Raw genomic sequence first — 27,294 nt, 5'->3', positions numbered from 1 at the left:
CATGAAAAATTAACATCTGATCTAAACAAAATACAGCAAAAGACTGTGATGAATTTTGCCGATACACAGTACAGCAAAGCTGCACCAAAAATTAATGAATGACAATTTCAAATATGCTTCACTTCACACGCTCAAAGAGATGACAAGTTTCATCATACACACAATATCATTCTTAGATGAAATAACGAAGAATAATCTTTGCAAAAAATGCACATAAAAAAATATTCTTTCAGTCACAGAATCAGAATGCAATATCAATACGAACAGCAATGAATACTGCTCTCCTGGTTTTAAACAAGTGATAGAGACAGGAAGAGAAGAATACAATTTATGTTAATATAACATATATATACATTGTAAGACAATGAATTGTACTTCATGTTCAATTTTTCCTTCCACCATAGTAGGATAGCGCTGTGAGAATTCCCTATTAGGATGCCAGTACATCTGGACTGAGTAAAAATACTGGCTTGGTATCCGTCAAAGCGATAATATACAGTTCTATACCTCTTAAATAAGAGTTTAAATTCGTTGCTTTTCTTGCGTATGTTTGCGTTATTTTACAACTCTCTCTATAAATTTCATTTCTATACATTACCAAACAATGAGAGGATGGGGAAGAAAACGGAGAAGTGGTTTGTCAAGTTCTTGATTTTTGCTTTGAATTTACCTTGCCCCCTTTTATTGACCAATCAATCAATCCAATTACTAATCAGGTGATCTGTCAATGAGTCCATAAGTCAAAAGATAAAACCATGTATCAATCAATCATCTGTCGATCTACATATCTATCTGCTGTCAACCGGAATATAAGAGTTAGTGCCATTTCCTTTATCTGTGGTTCAAAATCATCTTGACATTGTTAAAATAGCAGGGCAAAAGATGAGGACCAGGGAGAAAAGGCAAATGAATGAACATAAACAATTAATTTATCCTACATATGCCAGAGAGACCACCCAATGTCTTAACTAAAGCATATCTTCACAGGTATATATATCATATAAATGAGGTCGGGTCAAACTACGAAGGTGCACTAAGAAGTAATTTTTCACACCTAATGACAAAGTCACCAAGACAAATTTTAGTCTCAAAACATTTTGTTGTTTCATCTGACGCTATAATTCCTATTGGGGCATCTTTATGCACTCTACTTCGCTTTTGACATCAGAGATTTCATGTTGGAAGAGATCTTTTGGACAATCAATTTGGACACTCCGACTCTGTCGGGAAGTTTGAAGCCACAGGCACTCGTCACGAGCGGGTCGGGATCAAAGTGGGTGGGGCCTGTCTGCTCTCAAGACTACTACTATTTACAAGCAGAAGGCACGCCAGCGCAGATTGTAGGATAAACAAAATACTGCATGGCTTGCTGTGTGATACCAGGTCTACACAAGTTGTTTTCGTAAACAATGAAATGCAAACGAAGTGCAGTACACAGCACATAAATAACAGAAGTGCTTGCAAGAGTTTAAAGAGACGGAAAAAAGAAGGCAGAACAGGTGACAGGTTTTAAGTTATCGTTCAAATGCTACTGACAACATTTTTCACTTAAAATCAAAATCTTGCAGCTCCAAGTTATACACATATATCTAATTTATAGAAATTGGTGCAAGCCTGCTAAATGAATGAAAATAATACATTTCAGTATCAAAATATAGCTGTATGACAATCACTAAGAATTAGAGATGAAAATAGTTTCTGTTGTTGGATCTTCCTTTGCATCATAGACTGCAAAGTCACATATTTGATGTGATGTAGCATTAATGAGGGATTATATGTATACATCTTCTGTACATAGTACAGAGTAACAATTAAGTTGTCTCACCAAAAAGGAGCAACAAGACATATTACACACCATTTGTAAACAAATTGTATGATAACCTAAGAAGGTTCCTGCAATGTATCGATCCTGATCCTGAAATTGCACAAAGGAGAAACAACACAATGACGTGAAAATGGCAAATGTTCTCTACATTCCACTTGTTACAGCATGATTTGATGGGCAATCAATCAATCAATCAATCAATCAATCAATCAATAGGAAGCTTATATAGCGCGTATTCTGTGGGTACAGTTCTAAGCGCTTGTCAAAGAGTTGTCAACACAGTACTAACAAAGAAACTTAACATCTACAGACGGACACGAACCCTAATCACACACTAGCAAACCCTGATAAACATACAACAAACAACTGTTTAAACAACAATGTACACATCAATAGCTAGGTCCAAACAAAATAATATTAAGCACAAAGAAAACACCTCTCACAGAGCACAGCACAAGAATGTCTTTTGGGGCACAACACATCACGTCGAACATGAAAGTCACAGCCAGCTACGGGAAGAACTGAGTCTTCAACCTACTCTTGAACGCGTCAAGAGAGGGGCTCTGGCGAAGCTCAAGCGGCAGGGAGTTCCAGACGGAGGGGAATGCACGCTGACCAGCAGATGCGAGTTTCAAGCGAGGGACACCCAGTTGTAGAATGATACATGGCAATACATGGTTACAACAATCAAAACCAAATGAGGCAGATTTTTAGTGACAAGACCAAAGAAACAAAGGGAAGTAAGCACTCTAAATACTGTATGTATAGACACCAACAGCACAGCAGTACCTTGGGGAGGGGATGTAGCTCAGTCGGTAGCGCGCTGGATTTGTATTCAGTTGGCCGCTGTCAGCGTGAGTTCAAACCCACGTTCGGCGGAAATTTATTTCTCAGAGTCAACTTTGTGTGCAGACTCTCTTTGGTGTCCGAACACCCCCCGTGTACACTACATTGGGGTGTGCACGTTAAAGATCCCACGATTGACAAAAGGGTCTTTCCTGGCAAAATTGCTTAGGCACAGCCGGTTAATAATTGTCTACCTATACCCGTGTGACTTGGAATAATAGGCCGTGAAAGGTAAATATGCGCCGAAATGGCTGCAATCTACTGGCCGTATAAAATTTCATCTCACACGTCATCATTGCAGAGCGCCTAGAACTGTACCCACGGAATATGCGCGATATAAGCGTCCTATTGATTGATTGATTGATGTGTGGACCCTCCCATGAGAGGACACCTCCCTTAAAAGGACACCTTCTCTTGTCCCTTTTAATATTATCTCTACCAAAGTATACCTGTCATGAAAGGCCACCTGCAATGTGGGGACGGGGTCCTGATTTGGCCTATGTGGTCCGCTGGACCCAAAAAGCAACAACTATCTAACTAACGTACAGACACTTTTGGCTGGCCCCAAGGGTGTCCTTTCATCGCAGGTACCACTGTAAATGAGAAAACTTAATGGAACATGAGCCTCCTAGCACCTCAGAGAATTATTTCATTTCATCTTCTTCATTTTCATTACTTTATTGTCCCATCGCTGGGAAATTCGGGTCGCTTCCTCCCAGTGGAAAGCTAGCAGCAACGGAGTCGCGCTACCCAGGTGTCTGCGTGTTTAGGTGTATTCAGCCACCTGCACTTATGGCAGAATGACCAAGGTCTTTTACGTGCCATTGTGATGACACGGGGGTGGGACATGGCTTCCGTCTCTGGGTCTGCACATAAAGTTGACCCGTGTCCGTCCCGGCCCGAATTCGAACCTGCGACCTTCCGATCACAAGTCCAGTGCTCTACCAACTGAGCTACCGGGCCCCCAATTATACTGTGATCGAAATGTCAACAAATTAAGTACATTAAAATACATACACATTTGAAATGATTCTTTATCACAATGATCAAGAAATGTATGAGATGCAATGCTACATACACATTTTTCATTCAGTTCAAAGTTAAACGGCTATGTATAAAATTTCAAATGCGCTTTCTACAGTAACAGGAACCAAATTAAAAATCAAGGTTCTTCACCATATAATCTTGTTAAAAGCAGGAAATGCTCGAGATTCGCACTAAAAGTGAGAGAAAAAAATTGGCGATTGATAAAACAAATAACCACATCCTTTTTTTTTCTGTACTTAATTATTCTCTGTCATTTTCTGCTTTCTGTTTCAACTGCATGTAACAAAGCAAAGCCCCAAGATTATCACATTTTTCTTCTTTTGTGTTTGGTCACAAAGAGAGTTGCATTTAATAACAAAAAATTTAATTATTTTTTTTACTGTGTCCAAAAATCTAAATTACTTTGTAAACTGTTATGACACGGGGATCTGGTTTGGCGTCTGCACTCAAATTTTTACTGTCATTTTGGCAAACATCTGCTGAGCTTGTTTCATTGTGGCCATTAAACTTAAGAATATTGCTGAAACTAAAATGGCCATTTCAGCAAGTTTCCTTACAAAATTAAATCCTAGCATAATCCCCATGACTATAGACTTCCTTGATTCTCAAGTTGAATTTGCCCTATTGTCTGCTTATTGTGTCATGATTCCATGCGGCTAAAGATTATTTTAAAGAATCAGGATGGAAATGTAAGTGGCGATTGCATGTACTGATGAGATAAGTAATTAATTTCTTTCTTTCTTTTCTTTATTTGGTGTTTAACGTCGTTTTCAACCGTTCAAGGTTATATCGCGACGGAGGAAAGGGGGGTGATGGGATAGAGCCACTTGTCAATTGTTTCTTGTTCACAAAAGCACTAATCAAAAATTTGCTCCAGGGGCTTGCAACGTAGTACAATATATTACCTTACTGGGAGAAGGCATGTTTCCAGTACAAAAGACTTAACATTTCTTAAATACTGCTTGACTAAAATCTTTACAAACATTGACTATATTCTTTACAAGAAACACTTAACAAGGGTAAAAGGAGAAACAGAATCCGTTAGTCGCCTCTTACGACATGCTGGGGAGCATCGGGTAAATTCTTTCTCGTCCCAACCAATATGGGACTCCCTCTAACCCGCGGGGGACAAGTAATTAATGACTGACAACTGTCAACAAAAAGCATGCAACAAATGATTATCTGTGATTAAAATCTCCATGGTTAGGTATACATTTCACTCGGAATCAAACTGAACACATCACAACTGGAAGGCGGTAGGGGTTAAAATGGACACACACAAAGTACAACTTAGGATTTCATCAATCGAAAGAAAAGAAAAATCCAATAAAAAATTAAACAGAAAAAAAACAAGCAAAAAAAAAAAACCGCTTCAGCTTTTTCATTGCATCACCTTATCAAATAGGAAAGAAAAATCCATGCAGAAAAAAGAAATAAAATGAAAATAAAACAAAATAACTCGTACTTTGGCAATTTCATTGCATCCCAACTGATAAAAATTCAAGTCGCTCAAACTCAAAGTCAAAACAAACTTGAGACTAGAAATAGTTTTGACCATACAATCAGTGATCAGGCTGGACATTTTTCAAACCAGTATCTTTCTTTATTTGGTGTTTAACGTCGTTTTCAACCACGAAGGTTATATCGCGACGGGGAAAGGGGGGAGATGGAATAGAGCCACTTGTTAATTGTTTCTTGTTCACAAAAGCACTAATAAAAAATTTGCTCCAGGGGCTTGCAACGTAGTACAATATATTACCTTACTGGGAGAATGCAAGTTTCCAGTACAAAGGACTTAACATTTCTTACATACTGCTTGACTAAAATCTTTACAAAAATTGACTATATTCTATACAAGAAACACTTAACAAGGGTAAAAGGAGAAACAGAATCCGTTAGTCGCCTCTTACGACATGCTGGGGAGCATCGGGTAAATTCTTCCCCCTAACCCGCGGGGGGATTCAAACAAGTATTTCATTTACATCATAGTACATGTACATATATAGTACAGTAGCTCTCGCAGAGAGCAGTAATTATGTCACACCAGCCAATCAAATCAAGTCTAAACCAAAGTGATTACATTACAATTGTCCGGAAGTAGCTGGTCAAACCAAAAAGAAATTTATAATGTTGCCAGTAACCAACGATCATTTTAATCCTTTAACTGAATCAATATTATTTGAACACACTTACTCTTTCACACACATGTAAACAGCAACATCTGTTCCAATAAATCGATTGTATAAGTATTTTGAGAATTATTCCGGTAAAACACTTGGCATTTTTGGTTAAAGCTATCCCTGCGAAAATTCCCATTTACAAATATGTACATAGTGAAGTTTATGCGGCACGTTAATTTCATACCTATTAAGTGCTAATAATTGAACACACTTTTTCCCGCAAGACAGTGACTGCCAGCAAAAACCCTGTTTCTTGATTCTTAGCATACACAGGCCAAGGCAATCAAAAATGGCAGTTAGCTGTTAAAGTTGGGTTTTTTGCTGATAAAGATTCTTTCTTTCTTTATTTGGTGTTTAACGTCGTTTTCAACCGTTCAAGGTTATATCGTGACGGGGAAAGGGGGGGGGGGGGGGGGGGGGAGGGATGGGATAGAGCCACTTGTTAATTGTTTCTTGTTCACAAAACCACTAATAAAACAAGAAGAGCAAACGCTCGATTGAGTCACTTTCGCAGTTCTGAATATTATATGAGGCATCAGATGGACAGGAAGAAATTGCTATTCACAACACAATGAGTCACGTTCACATAAAATTTGAGCCCGGTCACTTTTATAGTTTCCGAGAAAAGCCCAACGTTAAGTTGTGTGTTGCCGAACAGAAAAGGCTAGTTATCTCCCTTGTTTTTCTGATAACGTTCGTAAAAGGCTACAGATGTAAATACTTTGATGTAAAGAATAATCCTACAAAGTTTCAATCACATCCGATGAACTTTGTCAAAGATATAAAATGTCTAATTTTTCCTTTGACGCTGACCTGTGACCTTGAAAAAGGTCAAAGGTCAACGAAACCATCGTTAAAGTGTAGAGGTCATTGGAGGTCACGACTAAACAAAATATGAGCCCGATCGCTTTGATAGTTTCCGAGAAAAGTCCAACGTTAAGGTGGTGTCTACGGACGGCCGGCCGGACGGCCGGCCGGATGGCCGGACGGCCGGCCGGACAGACTAACACTGACCGATTACATAGAGTCACTTTTTCTCAAGTGACTCAAAAATGGCTCCAGGGGCCTGCAACGTAGTACAATATATGACCCCACTGGGAGAATGCAAGTTTCCAGTACAAAGGACTTAACATTTCTTACATACTGCCTGACCAAAATCTTTACAAACATTGACTATATTCTATACAAGAAACACTTAACAAGGGTAAAAGGAGAAACAGAATCCGTTAGTCGCCTCTTACGACATGCTGGGGAGCATCGGGTAAATTCTTCCCCCTAACCCGCGGGGGGGGTGTATAAGTCATACAACAAATGTTAAAGTTACTCCTTCAAAAGCCTTGGCAAAAGTTAAAAATGTACAGATTTTTACACTTTCAGCTTTTTTGCACTTTACAGGGTTCATTCTATATGCCTTCCAAACGTTTCTTGCAAAGGTTTACATGTATTTCGTACCTTTTCAATTGACTACCCCCAAAAACTGAAATTGGCCGGACCATTTTCCATTCAGAAACTCAAATATTCCATTATAAAAAAGTCGAATGAGTTTTCTTGCATGTTGTTTGCCATCTCATGCTCTGGTACATAATATTAATAACTCATTTTGTAAATTTAAAAACAAACCCTGGAACGCCGAAGAAGAAGAAAAAACAAACTAACCTGTTTTCTTGTGTGCTGACCCAATTTTTGGCAACAAGAATAAGCTTTTTAAGCCAGAGAGACAAAAACGGTTTTCTTAGGAAACAAACAAGATAAGCAGAACATCAAAACCGACACACTACGGTTTCCACCAACCCCCAATCTTTTACGACCAGAGTCCACTGTAGCTACGGCAACCAGAGAAACCTCTTGTCTTCCAGCAGGCTTGCGAGTTGTGAGTTGAAAACTGCGTAGAACTGCATCAGCAACTGCTGCGTGGCTGGCAGCATGTGACCTGTGTTGTAATGTTTGCCGGTGTTCAACGCTGGGAAAGCGGCCAGGTCATGTAGGCCGCTGTCTGTCATGGCGTCTGCAGACAAATAAAAAACCAAGAAAGATATATATAGATATATATATGTTATTGGAACATTATATTTACAACAAAACAAAACATTACGTTTACTGATCGTCGACCCAGCGTTTTTTTGTTTTTTTAAGTAGACAGACAGACAAACACTATACAGAAAATAATCCCGAAAGCGGCGTATGGCTGGCTATACAGTGGGATAAAAATGGTCATACACCTAAAAACCCACTCATTTAAAAAGCATGAGTGAACGTGGGAGTTTCAGCCTATGAACAATAAACAACAAGAATACAGAAAAAACATGTCCATTTTGGAAGTTGGCAGTTTGTTAGTTTTTGGATTTCTGCAGACAAATGAGGTAAACACAGGTGCATTGGATGAGCTACCAGCACGGTTGGCCTAGTGGTAAGGCGTCCGCCCCGTGATCGGGAGGTCGTGGGTTCGAACCCCGGCCGGGTCAAACCTAAGACTTTAAAATTGGCAATCTAGTGGCTGCTCCGCCTGGCGTCTGGCATTATGGGGTTAGTGCTTAAGGACTGGTTGGTCCGGTGTCAGAATAATGTGACTGGGTGAGACATGAAGCCTGTGCTGCGACTTCTGTCTTGTGTGTGGCGCACGTTATATGTCAAAGCAGCACCGCCCTGATATGGCCCTTCGTGGTCGGCTGGGCGTTAAGCAAACAAACAAACAAAATTGGATGAGCTCAAATCTATAACACGTAATACCCTCCACACAGAAGCACCCTTCCTAACTTCTGCTGTAATCCCCTCATGGCCTCTCATGCAACTAGGTCTTGGCCTCTCTTGCAACTAGGTCTTGGCCTCTCTTGCAACTAGATCTTGGCCTCTCTTGCAACTAGGTCTTGGCCTCTCTTGCAACTAGGTCTTGGCCTCTCTTGCAACTAGGTCTTGGCCTCTCTTGCAACTAGGTCTTGGCCTCTCGTGCAACTAGGTCTTGGCCTCTCTTGCAACTAGGTCTTGGCCTCTTTTGCTCCCAGTGACAAACTGTTCAGGCTGAGAAAAGGACAATAATACAAGAGACAGACAAAACGCAAATGCACTCAAACACAGCCGCTAGCCATCACCAATCACACACCTACCTCCATATCCCCTCTCGATCCCATCTACTGGAATACATTCAGTGAAGAATGTAAAAAAAAAAAAAAAACATTCTTTTTTAAAATAAAATAAAAATAATAAAGAAAATCTTACCCAGGTCAAGGAACTCAAACATCCTTTGAAGGTGGCCTGCAATGTCTGTGATGTAGTCCTCAAATCGTATGATATGGACCTGTTTCCGTGGAAACACCCTGAACCAGTCAGCCAGAAATATCGCATACAGGCCCTTCTCTAGTCTCACCTGGAAATAACGCAATCATCATCATCATCATCATCATCATCATCATCATCATCATCATCATCATCATCTAACCATTATCCCCCCCCCCCCCCCCCAAAAAACAAAAAAGTTAAAAAAAAAATACATAGTAAGCACCAGTTCAGTTCAGTGATCAAGCAAACCATTGGACAGAATGTAGCTTTATTTTAAACAAAAGAAGTTCAAAGAAAAAAAAAAGTTAACAAAAAAGCCCTACCCTAGCTATTACATTTACACACACAGAGCCCAATTATCAATCAATCAATGAGGCTTATATCGCGCATATTCCGTGGGTACAGTTCTAGGCGCTCTGCAGTGATGCCGTGTGAGATGAAATTTTATACGGCCAGTAATTGCAGCCATTTCGGCGCATATTTACCTTTCACGGCCTATTATTCCAAGTCACACGGGTATAGGTAGACAATTATTAACTGTGCCTAAGCAATTTTTGCCAGGAAAGACCCTTTTGTCAATCGTGGGATCTTTAACGTGCACACCCAATGTAGTGTACACGGGGGGGAGTTCGGACACCGAAGAGAGTCTGCACACAAATTTGACTCTGAAATAAATTTCCGCAGAACCTGGGATCGAACTCACGCTGACAGCGGCCAACTGAATACAAATCCAGCGCGCTACCAACTGAGCTATATCCCCGCCTCTCCCCCCCTCCCCCACTCGCTCCAAACACACAGACCACACCCCTTCTAGCATTGCCCACACTGGAAACACAAGCAAGGCCTCCCCCTCCCCATTTCTTTTTCAAAACATTCATATAGAGTCCAAGCCATTACCCCCCCCCCTCCCCCTCCCCCCACAATACCCACCCTTTCTCCCGTATGGCCCTATTCCACACAGACCACGAATCCCATGAATCGCCACGAATTGATAAATTTTAGGATTCGTAGTTGAATCGTAATCAGTTCGTATATATATTCGTAGTCAGTTCTTGCAATTCTTGAGCAATCAGGAATACGTGGCAACATTTTGAGCTGTTCAAAATTTGGCCACGAATCCCCGAATGAGTTAGGAATACCTACGAAACGATTACGATTCAGTTACAATGCCTAAGAATGTACTACGAATTTGTTACAAATTAAGTACGATTTTTCGGAATTGGGAGTTCGTGGCCAAAATGTTGAAACGTGGGATTCGTGGTTTGTGTGGAATAGGGCCATTACCCAACATCGTTGAGAAATATTCTGTTCTGAAGGAACCAGAAGACTCCTTCAAAGAAACCAAATCCAAAAAACAAACCTGAGCCCCTTCAGAAAGGGTGATGTTGTATGCACAGCTACGGACAGAGAAGCGAGCAAGGCAGTCCTGATACAAGACAATATCCTTCTTCACAGCAGCGTGGAAGTGCTCCGGGGATCGATATGCTCCAAGGTCGGCTCGAGAGAGGTACTTTGAATAAATACTGAAACAAGACGGAAAAAAACGGTTCAAGAATCAACAGCGAAAGTAGGAATGGCCTTGACCAGTCAGCTAAATAGAGGTACACTGTACCTGGTACATGGGTGGGACTGAAAAATGTCATAAATCCTGAAGAATGTTAAGGGGGGGTCTGGGGGTCCCCAGACGCTGAAGGATTTGCACAATAAACAACAACAAAAACCGTCACCACAGACATTACGACTGCAGATTTCCGGCATATACCGGAAGAATCCCACCCATGGTAATAATAATGCCGACTATTGGAAGTTCTCAATTGGCCCTTCACAAAGAATAATGGTCAAATTGGTTAGATTAACTTCGTAAATTTGCATGGCATTATTGCTTGATACTGTTCTTTGTGCAACGGATATATCTCAGGAGTCGATTGATTAGTAGTCTGCTCCTTTAAACCGTACTGAAGTATTACTACTGTTATTCAATATAAAAGTAATGAATAATAGCAGTAATACTATACAGCAAGGATAAAGGAGTTGGATACTTCAATCGACCAGCGCTTTGATACAAGCTCCTGTGGGTTATATATTGAACTAACATTAAAATCACCTGTGGATAGGGTTTCTAAAGCTGATGATGATTTTTGCTTGAGGTAGTATTTGTTGAATGGCGTCAGGAATCACGACTCTGGGCTCCGTACAGCCTTCGTTGCCTCGATACTCATCCCAGTGGAAGTTACGCCAAAAGTATGTTGGTGAACCATCCCCTGGAAGGCAGAAAAAACATGGACAGTGAAATAAACGAACTCCATGAGTATTTCTTGTCTGGTGTGTATGTCTGGTGTGTATGTCTGGTGTGTATGTCTGGTGTGTATGTCTGGTGTGTATGTCTGGTGTGTATGTCTGGTGTGTATGTCTGGTGTGTATGTCTGGTGTGTATGTCTGGTGTGTATGTCTGGTGTGTATGTGAGGTGTGTATGTCTGGTGTGTATGTCTGGTGTGTATGTCAGGTGTGTATGTCAGGTGTGTATGTCAGGTGTGTATGTCTGGTGTGTATGTCTGGTGTGTATGTCAGGTGTGTATGTCTGGTGTGTATGTCAGGTGTGTATGTCTGGTGTGTATGTCTGGTGTGTATGTCAGGTGTGTATGTCTGGTGTGTATGTCTGGTGTGTATGTCTGGTGTGTATGTCAGGTGTGTATGTCAGGTGTGTATGTCTGGTGTGTATGTCAGGTGTGTATGTCAGGTGTGTATGTCTGGTGTGTATGTCTGGTGTGTATGTCTGGTGTGTATGTCTGGTGTGTATGTCTGGTGTGTATGTCTGGTGTGTATGTCTGGTGTGTATGTCTGGTGTGTATATCTGGTGTGTATGTCTGGTGTGTATGTCAGGTGTGTATGTCTGGTGTGTATGTCTGGTGTGTATGTCTGGTGTGTATGTCTGGTGTGTATGTCTGGTGTGTATGTCTGGTGTGTATGTCTGGTGTGTATATCTGGTGTGTATGTCTGGTGTGTATGTCAGGTGTGTATGTCTGGTGTGTATGTCTGGTGTGTATGTCTGGTGTGTATGTCAGGTGTGTATGTCTGGTGTGTATGTCTGGTGTGTATGTCTGGTGTGTATGTCTGGTGTGTATGTCTGGTGTGTATGTCTGGTGTGTATGTCTGGTGTGTATGTCAGGTGTGTATGTCTGGTGTGTATGGGTTGTGAAAGAGTGAATACTCTTGCTTTTAGTGAGGCAAACTTTCCACACATGCTCCTTGTCCACGTGTTTCAGGCACACCCTCAGTAAGGCCTGAAAAAAAAAATAGGTGTGGTTACGGTAACCCGACCTACCCTATTTTTAGGGGCCGACCCTAGAACTTTTTATTACATTTGTCAAAACAAAAAAAAAAACTCACAAGAAAACGAGTGCAGAAAACGCAATGAAAGCGAAAGCGCCCGAGTCGCACACTTATTTCCCTGTCAAGTAGGAAAAAAAAGTAAAAAAAAAAAAAAAGTGATTGGCAGATTGCCTACCTTCCTACCCTACTTTTTTTGGCTATGTTACCGTAACCACACCTTTTTTTTTTTTTTGCCTAAAGCATGAGCAGTGTCGTTCTAAGGTCTTGACAGTCTTCGTTCAGTGTCTGACCCATTCTCTGACCCATTCTCTGACCCATTCTCTGACCCATTCTCCTGACCCCTTGCTGGTTGACTGTCTTGATTGTTTCACACTTGGGAGCTCTTTTGACTACATGAACACACAACGGGGCGGGGATGTAGCTCAGTTGGTAGCGCGCTGGATTTGTATTCAGTTGGCCGCTGTCAGCGTGAGTTCGATACCAGGTTCGGCGGAAATTTATTACAGAGTCAACTTTGTGTGCAGACTCTCTTCGGTGTCCGAACTCCCCCCCGTGTACACTACATTGGGTGTGCACGTTAAAGATCCCACGATTGACAAAAGGGTCTTTCCTGGCAAAATTGCTTAGGCACAGTTAATAATTGTCTACCTATACCCGTGTGACTTGGAATAATAGGCCGTGAAAGGTAAATATGCGCCGAAATGGCTGCAATTACTGGCCGTATAAAATTTCATCTCACACGGCATCACTGCAGAGCGCCTAGAACTGTACCCACGGAATATGCGCGATATAAGCGTCATTGATTGATTGATTGATTGATTGAGAACAATTTTATCCTTCATACATGAGAGACCCAAATGACCAAACAAGACATACCTACAACTTTGTTGGACATTGCAAAGTTGCCAATATCCCTCGAGATTTGCCAAGAAGCTTGTGCGAAGTTTGAGACATACCAATTGAAAGGGTATTTGCCTGAAAAAAAATCAAGTGAGTTAAAAAAAAAGATAAAAAAAGAAATTTCAACAAACACTTTTCATGAATTCATTGTGCACAAATAAAGTTAACCAATCATTCTGATACAAGATTACAAAGTAATAGTAAACAAAACAAAAACTATCAACCATGAGTAGACTATAAAAGCAAGCATATGCCATAACTTTTCAGTTTCGCCTTTGCATAAGAAAAAAACATTTGCACAAATAACAAGCTTTATTCAAATCTTCATGCCAGGAGATATCACAGTGACTCTGCTGTAACATCTTACATTCAACAACAAATAAAGAAATGAAATTTCACAAGAAAGCAGCCACCCCTCCCCCTCCACACACACAGCACACCACATCCCCCTCCACTCACACACAAACACAACCCTAAACAATTTTTTCCCCCAAATCAATCGCATCCCAGCATGGAGGGTGATGAAGCCAGACACATTTTATTTTCTTGGAAGTAGACCTGGGAACCCGGATTTTGCACCTAGAGTATTCTCACACTTTTTGGGTTTATTTCCAGAAAAATGAGAGTATTCCACTCAACATTTGAAACATATGTTGTGCACGTGTTCATTGATGTCACTGCATTTTGAAAACAAGTCGCGTAAGGCGAAATTACTACATTTAGTCAAGCTGTGGAACTCACAGAATGAAACTGAACGTATACGCTAGTGCAAAAGGCAGTGAAAGTGACGAGCCTGTTTGGCGCGGTAGCGGTTGCGCTGTGCTTCATAGCACGCTTTACTGTACCTCTCTTCGTTTGAACTTTTTGAGCGTGTTTTTAATCCAAACATATCATATCTATATGTTTTTGGAATCAGGAACCGACAAGGAATAAGATGAAATAGTTTTTAAAACGATTTCGGATATTTTAATTTTAATCATAATTTTTGTATTTTTCATTTTCAGAGCTTGTTTTTAATCCAAATATAACATATTTATATGTTTTTGGAATCAGAAAATGATGAAGAATAAGATGAACGTAAATTTGGATCGTTTTATTAAAAAAATATTTTTTTTTTACAATTTTCAGATTTTTAATGACCAAAGTCATTAATTAATTTTTAAGCCACCAAGCTGAAATGCAATACCGAAGTCAGGCCTTCGTCGAAGATTGCTTGGCCAAAATTTCAATCAATTTGATTGAAAAATGAGGGTGTGACAGTGCCGCCTCAACTTTTACAAAAAGCCGGATATGACGTCATCAAAAGTATTTATCGAAAAAAAGAAAAAACCGTCCAGGAATATCATTCCCAGGAACTCTCGCGTCAAATTTCATAAAGATCGGTCCAGTAGTTTGGTCTGAATTGCTCTACACACACACACACACACACACACAGACAGACAGACACACACACACATACACCACGACCCTCGTCTCGATTCCCCCTCTATGTTAAAACATTTAGTCAAAACTTGACTAAATGTAAAAAGCAAATGACGGAGATGCAGAAAAGTAGTCTTGGAATGTTTGTGTTTTATTTTTTCCTGCCGTCGGTACTGATCGTGTTTTAGACAATCAAGAGTACAAAATACAGAGGAACCCCCCTTTTAAGACCCCTCAATATAAGACCCCCTCCCTTTTAAGACCCTGTTTTTTCAGACTTTCTGTTTATGACCTCTGTAAATGTACCCTCATTTTTAAGACCTGATTTTATCAGATTTTTGGAGGTCTTAAAAGGTTCCACTGTACTGCCAAATTGTATGGGTTCCCAGGTGTGTGGATGTATGGGTTCCCAGGTGTGTGGATGTATGGGTTCCCAGGTGTGTGGATGTATGGGTTCCCAGGTGTGTGGATGTATGGGTTCCCAGGTGTGTGGATGTATGGGTTCCCAGGTGTGTGGATGTATGGGTTCCCAGGTGTGTGGATGTATGGGTTCCCAGGTGTGTGGATGTATGGGTTCCCAGGTGTGTGGATGTATGGGTTCCCAGGTGTGTGGATGTATGGGTTCCCAGGTGTGTGGATGTATGGGTTCCCAGGTGTGGAAGACACGCAAACCTCACCTGTGTCATGTCTTCTCCAGTCAAACCAGCGTGGCTCTTTCTCTTTGGGCGGAACCACCTGAGGATGTCCGCTCAGCCGTGAAAAGATGTCCGTTGATCCGCACTTGCTGACCCCAGCCAGGAGGAAATAAGGGAGACAACACAACTGGGGCCCAGTGCTCCCCCTTGTTTTGTTCCACCAGCATGGGTTTTTGCTCTGCGGGATGAACATGCTTGGCACCTGCAAAATAAAAAGAGGACTGTCCTAGGAATTTTACTTTATCAGCAAGTTTTTGTCGCCCCCCTTTCCTAGTGCTGAATTATGTAAAAGACTGTCTGTGTACAGGCAGATACCAACATGAAGCATTTGAAAAGATATGACATTACAATTAACAAACAAGTCGCGTAAGGCGAAATTACTACATTTAGTCAAGCTGTGGAACTCACAGAATGAAACTGAACGCACTGCATTTTTTCACAATGACCGTAGTCATGCAGCTGCTAGTGCAAAAGGCAGTGAAAGTGACGAGCCTGTTTAGTGCGGTAGCGGTTGCGCTGTGCTGCATAGCACGCTTTACTGTATCTCTCTTCGTTTTAACTTTCTGAGCGTGTTTTTAATCCAAACATATCATATCTATATGTTTTTGGAATCAGGAACCGACAAGGAATAAGATGAAATTGTTTTTAAACCGATTTCGGAAATTTAATTTCAATCATAATTTTTATATTTTTAATTTTCAGAGCTTGTTTTTAATCCAAAAATAACATATTTATATGTTTTTGGAATCAGAACATGATGAAGAATAAAATAAAAGTAGTTTTGGATCGTTTTATAAAAAAATAATTTTAATTACAATTTTCAGATTTTTAATGACCAAAGTCATCAATTAATTTGTAAGCCTCCATGCTGAAATGCAATACCAAAGTCAGGCCTTCGTCGAAGATTGCTTGGCCAAAATGTCAATCAATTTGATTGAAAAATGAGGGTGTGACAGTGCCGCCTCAACTTTTACAAAAAGCCGGATATGACGTCATAAAAGACATTTATCGAAAAAATGAAAAGAACGTCCGGGGATATCATACCCAGGAACTTTCATGTAAAATTTCATAAAGATCGGTCCAGTAGTTTACTCTGAATCGCTCTACACACACACACGCACAGACACACACACACCCACACACACGACCCTAATCTCGATTCCCCCTCTATGTTAAAACATTTAGTCAAAACTTGACTAAATGTAACAAAAAAAAGATATTCGCTATGCAGACCTGGGAACCCTTGTTTTGCACTTGGAGTATTCTCACCCAATAATTTCAGAAAAATTAGCGTACTCCACACATCATTTGCTTCAAACATGCTTCACACGCGTCCATCGCACCGTTAATTAAGTTTACCAATACATTTAAAACACATGTTTCGTTCAATGTTAACTGACAAAAACTGTAATCATGTGTCAAAATACTGGATCAGCTTTGGGATGTGCTTGTGAAGACCAGTAGCGCAGGAATTTTTCTTGTCGTATTTTTTTTCCACTGACCGTACTGATCGTATTCTAGACAATCATGCGTACAAAATACGGCAAAATCGTATAGGTTCCCAGGTCTGGCTATGTTTTTTGCCTCTCAAAAGATCACAGGCCAAAAATTAGCGCATTCAATTTTTGGGGTCAATCAGTGTCAAATCTCATTAACAGAGAGAGAGAGACAGAGAAGAACAGACAGACAGACAGACAGACAAGACGATCTGTGGATCTTTTTGGTTTCATCCTTTTCATCTGAACATTTTGCTATAAATAATGAGCCACTAATAACTACCTACATTTCTTGACAAAAGGATGACAGGGTTGCTAGCAGAGTGCAAAAGAAAAAAAAATGCAGTGATTTACTTACTGTCATGTCTCCGTCCATCTGAGCAGAAACCATCTGATTGGTAGTGTTTCCGCATGATATGGAGGAACGCACGGGTTGCGATAACTCTCGCTGCACTTTCTTTCTCAGTAACGACCTGTAAATAACATGAGTAAAATTAGCACAGCAGAACCATGATCTCGTGAAAAAGTCAATAACACAGAGACATAAAAGCAGCAACGAGCATACACATTAACTACAAAAAACTCTGCAATTTCTTTTATACTTTTATTCAAGACCTCCTGATTTAGAACTCCCTCAATCCCTTAAAGGCACAGTAAGCCTCCCGTAAACCATCACAGAGCTCCCCGAGCGTCTAAATACAGTACAAGCATACTTCCATTTGAACGCTCACCGAACGGGAACATCCTGGCTGCTTTCTGTCGAGCGTGAGACATTTTCAAAGAATTTATTTTCGTAGACTTGTTCCGTTAACAACAACGGCGCCTCGTTTTTGCGCTAGACCTAACTTTTAAAATCTAAATAATAAATTGACAGCTTGTTACACAAACATTCTTTAATCATAAAAGAATTCGTTTCTCATCAAGACAAGATCAGAACAATTCGAAGTTGTGAAAGTTTAAAAAAAGAAAAGCCCGGAAGCAGGGTCACGCAAGGGTCGTAGCAGACGACGGCCGGTTTATCAGTGCAAATCGCCGTTCCTCTCAACAGTCAAAAGCCATCGCTAGAGTTCTTGTGAACCACAGCCGTTGTTTCGTGCATAAAAAAAACGTGCTATTGAAGATAAGCTCACGTCGAGTCGCATTCAAATGACTTACTATGACGACTGCATTGTAAAAAGGGAAAACTGGATCACACGGGTTCACGATGGCTCAGGGGTAAGATAAACCACGCAAAAATAAATTCTTTGAAAATTGTTCGCTCTTTACGGAGGGCACCTAGGATGTTCTCAATTGGTGAGTGTTTAAATGAAATGGTGTTTGTACTGTGTGTAAAAGCCTGACCGTATCTGTGATGGTTTACGGGAGGCTTACTCTGCCTTTAAGAATAAGACCATGGTTTTTTTTCCAGATTTTCTGTTCATAACATCTGTAAAAAAATACCCCCATTTTAAGACTGATCCTTCCTTTTCAAGACGTGGTTTTTTGAGAAGTTGTAAATGGAGGCTAAAATGCAATCCCAAAGTCCAGGCCACGTCACAAAATATTGGACCAAAATTTGAATCAATTTCACTAAAAAGTGCTGTCGCCACATTGCTGCCTCAATTTCTTTGTAAATAGGGGGAAAAGATGTCATCAAAGACGTTTCTTGAAGAAATGAGAAAAGTGTCTGGCGATACCATCTTGAAGAAATGAGAAAAGTGTCTGGCGATACCATCTTGAAGAATGCACATGTAAAATTTCAAGAACAAAGTCTAGTAGTTTCCTGGCGATTGCTCTATAAACACACAAATGGACTAAATATAAAAACTAGGGTATACTAAAAGTAAAACACAAAAGGAGTAGAGAGAAATTGAAGTATAGGGCAAAAAAAAAGATAGGTCTGTTTACGGTAACATAGGGTGAAAAAATAGGGTCAGTAGGTCGGCTTTTTTTTTTTTTTAATTTTTTTTTTTAAATTTTTCTTATTTTTTGTCTCCCCTTTCTATGATGTTTCACAGTTCATTTCTTCTCATCAATTCCTGTTTTTGCCCAACACAACTATAAACAGTACTTTGAGCTTACCTCCCTTCTGTCGTCTGCTGTTTGAGCGCAAACAGCTCTATTTTGGATGCGGTTTTTTTTCTTTTTCAGACGATCCAAAAAAAAGATTAGGGTCGGGCCTAAAAACTAGGGTCGGTCGAGTTACCGTAAACAGACCTTTTTTTTTGTGTGGCCTAGACAGAAGAAGAGAAAAGATAGTTATCAAACAAAGTCCCAACCCTTTCACACTCAATTCCACACCATCGACAGCAGGTGCAAACTGTTTTCTGGTGTCATCATCAAAGATCTTCTGCATGCCAGAGCCGGTAGAGTCTACGGCTGCCTCCACTGACTGTTGCCATGGCGACGACAAGTGGGAGACAGACCAGTGGGTGCAGTAGACCAGCAGAGAGAGTCCTATGACTAGGGCACCTGCCAGGAACCAAGCACGTATGCGCAGTCCCCCTACGCCCATATCGCTCCGTACCTACCTGGGGTGAGAAATAACAAGAAAACATAGTTACATGGGTGGGACTGACAAATGTCATGAATCCTGAAGAATGTTAAGGGGGTGGGTGGGGGGGGGTCTGGGGGGGGTCTGGGGGCCCCCAGACGCTGAAGGATTTGTATAATTAGCAACAAAAACACTTCACCACAGAAAACCAGGCATGCACGCATCAAACCCAACATGGCTGGCCACTTCACCACATATTACGAATCGGGATTTCCGGCCTATACCGGAAGAATCCCACCCATGTAGTCACAAGAATAAGATACAGTGGAGCCCCTTTAAGACACCCCCCTCCCCCCTTTAAGACACCCCCCCCCCCCCCATTTAAGACATCCCTCTTTTTAAGACCTTGATTTTTCAGATTTTATGTTCATTACATCTGCAGGGTTCCTGCAGGGCAGAGCTGATACAATTCAATGAGTTTTCAAGGACATTTCCAGGACCAAATAAATGCTTTTCAAGGACATGATTTTACCCAAACTATGGGTGACTAGTAATAGTTAGTTCGTCTGCTTTCGTTTTCACTCGATCTTTTATTCTCCCAAAATGTGTGTACTGTATTTGACGAAAAAAAAAGGGGGTTGCATTTTTTTTGTAAATAAGACAAGCTGCTGACGAAATGTATAGGCAACAATTTGAAAAAATCAAGTACTTTTCAATGACTATTTAACAAAACTCTATTTTCAAGCACTTTTGAAGGCCTGGAAAAGGTTTTCCAATTTTCAAGGAGTTTTCCAGGGTTCAAGGACTCTGTACAAACCCTGCATCTGTACATCGACTGATATTCAATAACATAGTTACTGGACAAAAAGAACAGAAAATGAAACAAAATATTGATGCTTTTTGCTCGCCTAGAAAATAATGTTTTAATGTTTTCAGATTAATGCAAGCTTCGAACATGTTCTAGTACTTCTACTTGTCAGTGTGTTTTAGATACACCCCTCGCTAATGACTGGCCTAACATGTTCTACTTGTCAGTGTGTTCTAGACACACCCCTCGCTAATGACTGGCCTAACATGTTCTACTTGTCAGTGTGTTTTAGACACAACCCTCGCTAATGACTGGCCTATCATGTTCTACTTGTCAGTGTGTTTTAGACACACCCCTCGCTAATGACTGGCCTATTATGCTCTACTTGTCAGTGTGTTTTAGACACACCCCTCGCTAATGACTGGCCTATCATGTTCTACTTGTCAGTGTGTTTTAGACACACCCCTCGCTAATGACTGGCCTATCATGTTCTACTTGTCAGTGTGTTTTAGACACACCCCTCGCTAATGACTGGCCTATCATATCATGTGGGAAAGTTTGACTCACTATAAAATCGTGTTGTGTGCATCCACATTAAGGTACACTCACTGGATTCCCCCGATTCGGCAAATTCTCCACAAACTCCCCCTGAATGATCAATCAATAGTATTCCTTAAAGGCACAGTAAGCCTCCCGTAAACCATCACAGATACTGTCAGGCTTTTACACACAGTACAAACACCCTTTCATTTAACCACTCACCGCTTGAGAACATCCTAGGTGTCCTCTGTAAAGAGCGAACAATTTTCAAAGAATTTATTTTTGCGTGGTTTATCTTACCCCTGAGCCACCGTGAACCCGTGTGATCCAGTTTCCTTTTTTTCACAATGTAGTGGTCAGTTTGTGATTTCAATGCAACTCGCTGTAAGCTTATCTGCAATAGCACGTTATTTATTATGTACCTCTGAATCTAAACGCAACACACGGCTGCGATTCACACGAACTCTAGCGATGGTTTTTGACTGTTCAGAGGAGCTGGCGATAGGCATAACCGTCGTCTGCAACGAGAACCACAACCTTGCTTCCGGGCTTTTTCTTTCTCAAACTTTCAAAACTTCGAATTGTACTGAGGCAAAAAAAAAAAAAGTTGTATGTTTCTGGTAACATGGCTACAAAAAATAGGGTAGGTAGGTAGGGATTTATTTATTTTGTTGTTGTTGTTGGTCAGGGTAGAAAATAACTACACAGTGACGCAAAGAGACTGGACTTACTACACAAACAGAAAGACAACACATTACAAAACAAATGAGACAAAAGGGATGCGGTGTTATCCCCCTTGTGTCGTCTGTTACTTTCGTTTTGACGCTTTTTTTTGCCTGTGTTTTTACAAATGCAATAAAAAAAAGTCTAGGGTCGGCGGGAAAAAACAACTTTTTGGGGGGGGCCTGATCTTGTCTTGATGAAAAAAGAATTCTTTTATGATTTAAGAATGTTTGTATGACAAGCTGTCAATTTATTATTTAGGTTTTAAAAGTTAGGTCTAGCGCAAAAGCGCACCGTCAGATTGTCTGATCAGACAATTTGTAAAATTAATTCTTTGAAAATTGCTCACTCTTTACGTAGGGCACCTAGGATGTTCAAAAGCGATGCGTGTGTAAATGAAAGGGTGTTTGTACTGTGTGTAAAAGCCTGACAGTATCTGCGATGGTTTACGGGAGGCGTACTGTGCCTTTAAAATATTCTTATATTTATAAGGCCAAATAAAAATATATGTTGGTTAAGGGTAACGTGACCAAAAAAGATAAGGTTGGTAGGTCGGCTTTTTTCTCTCTATTTTTCTCATTAATTTAGTCGATTTTAAAGGCGGTTACTTCCCTTAGTCTCTGTATAGTTCACAGAATGTGCGAACATTTTTTTTTTTTTTTGAGAAATGAAAAAAACCTTATAGGGTCGGCAGGAAAAAATGGGGTTGGTCGGCTTACCCTAAACCAACATATATTTTTATTTGGCATAACCATATGACATTATACCTGATCAAGGTTCTGCACATGCACACACAACAAGCTTGGAGTTGGGAATCCCGCATCCTCAGCTCTGGTTTTGATACATACTTTTATTCAGCTGCAAAAGTTGCCAGCTGCATGCATGCACCTTAAAATCTGCAATTGATATAGATTTAAAACACAATTTGAAAAATGATACATTAATTGACTAAAAGCAAAGCATGACAAACAACATCTAACTGTTATATATACTAGATGAATACCCGGCTTCGCCGGGAAGAAGTAGATGAATACCCGGCTTTGCCGGGAAGAAGTAGAGCCGAATACCCGGCTGTGCCGGGTACCCGGCTTTGCCGGGTCGATTGACGCCACACGAAGGAAGGGAGATAAACGCGCAAAACAATGGAGAAGATAAGGAAGAGTTACTGGGAATGGATGTACAGAAAAACCATAAAAACCAAAATCGGTTCTGTGCTGCGCGCTGAGAGCACGTGTTGAACATTTTCATCGACCAGACTGTGTCCGGGGTCTACCTGAATATGCCCATCAAATCTGAAGCAGATCCATCGAGAACTTTGGCCGTGCATGGCGAACACACAGACAGACAGACACACACAAGCCGTATATATATATATAGATATAGATGTATGCTAAGCTCTATCTTATGACTATAACCAAAATCACATACTTATAGGGTTAATTTTAAAAGCGACACTGACTGCTCACGGATAAGTTACAGTTTATCATTACTTATATTTGCCTGGATATAGCCTGGGCACTTGAGTGTCATGGACCCATGTCTCTAGCCACAGCCATATTTAATTTTAAGTGCAGATCTTTGTGATGAGGCCGTTTATTGTAAAACCAGTTATATGACTAGAAAGGCCATGGCATTCATTCCCCTACAACATTCAACAAACAGAATGATTTTGCATTCGGTAGAACAGTACGTGGAACCTACAACACAGACACCCCCGTAATGGCCTCATCATAAAGATCTGTACTCCAAGTACGCATCTGCCTACTTATTTTATGCGGGGTAGTAAAAATGTTGACACTTTTACATGTGTTCAAAGTTCAAGAGATGTCAGTTGCCTTTCACAGAGGTTGATTATGACTAGACGCTCATTTCTCATACTTGTTTATACTAAATATAGGCAAGAAATGCTTGCGGCTAGCTGCTTCATCAAGTTCATGCTTGGCGAGTATAATAACTAAATCGGGAGTGGTACCAGCAGACTGGAAGCTAGCCCATGTAACGCCAGTCTTCAAGAAAGGGGAGCGTTACAGGCCGGAGAACTATCGACCAATCTCCCTCACATCTATCCCCTGCAAGCTCCTAGAACACATCATTGTGAGCGCCATCCTCACCTACTGCGAACAACACCAAATACTCTGTCCTGAACAACACGGCTTCCGACGGGGAAGATCATGCGAGACCCAGCTGCTAGGGCTTGTCGATGAGGCCTCGTTCGCGCTTGAGCAAGGGCACCAGGTGGACCTTCTAGTGCTGGATTTCTCCCGCGCGTTTGACAAGGTCCGCCACAGTCTACTCGTGCATAAGCTCCGTCAGTACGGCATAGGTGGGAAAGTTAACGAGGATTTCCTCACCAACAGGAAGCAGTCCGTCGTCGTCAACGGGGCCATCTCAGAGCTAGCTCCAGTGGAAAGTGGCGTTCCTCAAGGGTCCGTGCTCGGGCCGACGCTATTTCTGCTGTACATAAACGATCTCCCGTCAGACCTGACCTCGACTTTTCGCTGACGACACAGCGTGCCATGCTGACTTCAAGACAGCAGCGGACCAAGAAAACCTCCAAACAGACCTCGACAGACTGGCGTCCTGGGAACAGAAGTGGAAGATGGCATTCCATCCTGCCAAATGCACCACCGTACACATGACCCGACGCCGTACCACCCTACCACCCTACCATACGAGTACCAGCTCCACGGCCAGAAACTCCAGGAGGAGACCCAGGCCAAGTACCTCGGCGTCACCCTGACCAAAGACCTGAAGTGGAACACCCACATCGCCAACATCACCACCAAGGCGAACAGAGCACTTCTAGACGCAACATCAAGCTCAGCAACAAGAAGGTCAAGGCGGCTGCATACAAAGCACTAGTACGACCCATCCTAAAGTATGCCAGCCCAGTATGGGACCCACACACCGCTGAAGACAGTGCCTCTCTCGAAAAGGTCCAAAGAAGAGCAGCCAGATGGGTGTCGCATCGCTTCCGCCAGACCTCCAGCGTCAACAACATGCTCGAAGACCTTGAGTGGCCTACGCTTGAGAGCAGACGGAGGCGAGCGAGACTAACAACCTTCTACAAAGTCCACCACGACCTTGTCGCAGTGAAGAGCAACCACGCACCAAAGCCAAGCCCACCCAAGTGCACGACTAGGCAGATCCACGCTCTATCCTACAAAATCCCCCACTCTAGGACAGCCTACAGGCAGAAAACATTCTTCCCGCGCACCATTGAACAACCTGCCTGTAGAAACTGCCACAGCGCCATCCCTGGCATCCTTTCAGGCCAGGCTGGCAACTCTCCACTGACCCATCATCCCCCCCCCTACCCCCAACCTCCCCCCCCCCCCCTGAACTTCACCCCTGACCAAGCAATAGCCTGGAACCACCATCACCCAAGCGTAGCAGATTCATCACCATGCTGATGTTGGCTACCTATCACTAAGAAGAAGAAGAGCCATCATGCAGCCAGCCATGCATGCAGCTTGCAAGTAGGTTGAAGACTGACTTAGACAGTGAATACTACGCCTATTGACTCAACGCTCAACGAAAGCCTGAAAGACAGACAGTTAGTGGGTTAATTGGCTTACCGATTCTCCATCGTCCCAGATAAAGATCGACTCGACATCGACTCGATCGAGCGAGCCAGTTCCACTTCCAGTCTTGCACTTTTGCAGTCGCGCACTGACAAAGAATTGTCCCTCAAAATGGTTATCTTACGTAGAGCACTGTTGCTTGCGCTGTCGCAGCAGTTTTCCCGTCTGGGTAGATTACAATATCGGTGCCTTCATTTGAAAATCAACTGTATTGGGGAACAACATTCTCCCCTCGTAAAACATTGCAGCTTGTTTCGATCTCTGGTTCCTAAATGGTGCAACTTTATTTGAGCTTCCTTATTACTGTGCCAAAATGGAACATAGCTGTTTGAGAATATAAGGGGAATAATCCAACTGGTTTCTTTTTCGGCTATTTGCAATACTTTCTTCCCTTACTGGCCTTAGGCATGAATACAGAGAACTCCGTGTCGTGAGTCAGTCACGATTCCCTGGGGGTATGCGGCCTTTGTCTTCTAAGTGACGGTTTTGGAAAGTAGTTGGGTAATTTGTTGGCTCAGGTTGCACCAGATCGATCAATTGTCTTTGTTTTGATCCAAATTTGTCTTCAAGTTAAATGTACTTTTTGGAAGGTGTATTAGGGGTAGTTTCTTGGCTTTGAGTGCACCAGAGTGCTCCATTTTCCATGTTTTTATCAACATTTTCCGGGGGGCATGCCCCCTGAACCCCCTGAGAGGTTCGAACGCTTCGCGCCCTCAACTATAAACGCTTCGCGTCGTCGAATTGTCCCTCAGTGGGAAAGACTGAATTTGGACCCCCGCCCCCCCCCCCCCGCCCCCCCCCGCCCCCCCCCCCCCCAAAAATGATGTGATCCGCCCCTGGTGTGTTAGACCAACGGCCAACGTGACCAACACCAACACTATGCTCATCACCAACAGCAAACTGGGCCCCTCTGCTGAGACACTTCCAGTCACACGGCATTAAAAACGAATTCTGTCATCAATGATTTGCCAAGGATACGTACCTGTATGCCTCAGGGGCGGCGGATCCAGGGGGGGTTTCCGGGGTTTCCCCCCCCTAGCCTAAAAAAAAAAAATTAAATAAGAGAAGAAAAAAAAAGATTTTTTTTTTTGAAAATAAAGAAAACATGGCTCAGATTGCACCAGATTGCTCCATTTTCCTTGTTTTTATCAGTTTTTTTCCCGGGGAGGCATGCCCCCGGACCCCCTGGGAGCCGGCCTTTCTTTTCTAAGTGGCGATTTCAGTAGTTGGGTAATTTGTTGGCTCAGGTTGCACCAGATCGGTCCATTGTCCTTGTTTTGGTCTAACATTTGTTTTCTTAAATTTAATTTTTGGAAGGTGTATCAGGGGAAGTTTCTTGGCTCAGATTGCACCAGTCTGCTCCATTTTCCCTGTTTGTATCAACAATATTCGGGGGGGGGGGGGGGTGCCCCCGGACCACCCTAGGACTGAGGTTCGAACGCTTCACGCCCTCAACTAATCGTTTCGCGTCGTCGAATTGTCCTTAAAAACAAAAATTGGAACCCAGCCTCATAACATGCACAGTTCCGGCCAATGCAACTCATTTCGTCAGTCATGCTTCACCCCACACATATAAACACACACAGGGGCGGACGAGGGGGGGGGCACAGGGGGCACGTGCCCCCCCCCCTGAAAAAAAAAGAAGAAAAAAAAAAAGAAGAAGAAAAAAAAGATTTTTCTATGCTGATTCTATGACCATTTCTAAGTTCAAATGGCACCAGATGGCACCATTTTGCTTCTTTGGGCAAAAAATTTTTCCGGGGGGCATGCCCCCGGACCCCCCTAGCAAATTCGGGCGCTTCGCGCCCATCACCTTCACTTTCAATTCAAAGTGCACCCCCCTTACAAAGCAACTGATCCGCCCCTGACACACATCATAAATATTGCAAGACCGAAATCATCACAGATTCACAGCATAAAACAAACAGCAGCAGCTTAGGGAAAACCTTTCAGCAGGAAATAAAGGTCACTCGTGGACACCATAGCATTCGCCAATAAATAATCTACCCGGGGTCGCTCCTCCGTTCCATCCCCCTGGTTGACTGAAGAGACGACAATCTGCATACCCCACTACCCAATGGAGTACTAAACACTGGAATGTTAGGATATTGCTGCTGTAAAAGATATTACCGTGGTATTCAGCCGACTAGA

At 42.0% G+C, this 27,294-nt stretch overlaps 1 protein-coding gene across 1 annotated transcript; it reads right to left on the bottom strand.

The window, feature by feature from the left end:
• Positions 1–236: 236 nt before the first annotated feature.
• On the bottom strand, positions 237–25,401 carry LOC138975105 (carbohydrate sulfotransferase 15-like). Its single transcript, XM_070347758.1, has 9 exons — positions 25,138–25,401; positions 19,274–19,525; positions 17,374–17,488; positions 15,502–15,721; positions 13,379–13,477; positions 11,276–11,432; positions 10,532–10,694; positions 9,112–9,259; positions 237–7,903 (listed from the first exon to the last, which is right to left on the bottom strand). Exons 2-9 carry the CDS (start codon positions 19,507–19,509, stop codon positions 7,722–7,724), a joined length of 1,320 nt encoding a protein of 439 aa, XP_070203859.1. The 5' UTR covers positions 19,510–19,525; positions 25,138–25,401; the 3' UTR covers positions 237–7,721.
• Between the last annotated feature and the right edge of the window lie 1,893 nt (positions 25,402–27,294).

The sequence above is a fragment of the Littorina saxatilis genome, linkage group LG9 (assembly GCF_037325665.1).
Source record: "Littorina saxatilis isolate snail1 linkage group LG9, US_GU_Lsax_2.0, whole genome shotgun sequence".
NCBI classification, from domain to species: domain Eukaryota; kingdom Metazoa; phylum Mollusca; class Gastropoda; order Littorinimorpha; family Littorinidae; genus Littorina; species Littorina saxatilis.
The sequence above is the reverse complement of the archived record's forward strand: the minus strand, read 5'-3'. Positions and strand labels throughout refer to the sequence as shown.

Bases quoted from the DNA above. Each gene is read 5' to 3' on its own strand.
- LOC138975105 (XM_070347758.1), bottom strand. From the start codon at position 19,509: ATGGGCGTAGGGGGACTGCGCATACGTGCTTGGTTCCTGGCAGGTGCC. The intron at 17,489-19,273 runs GTTGGGACTTTG...TGTTATTTACAG, and splicing joins GTGGAATTGAGTGTGAAAGG to GTCGTTACTGAGAAAGAAAG. The intron at 9,260-10,531 runs GTTTGTTTTTTG...CGTTATTTCCAG, and splicing joins CCCTTTCTGAAGGGGCTCAG to GTGAGACTAGAGAAGGGCCT.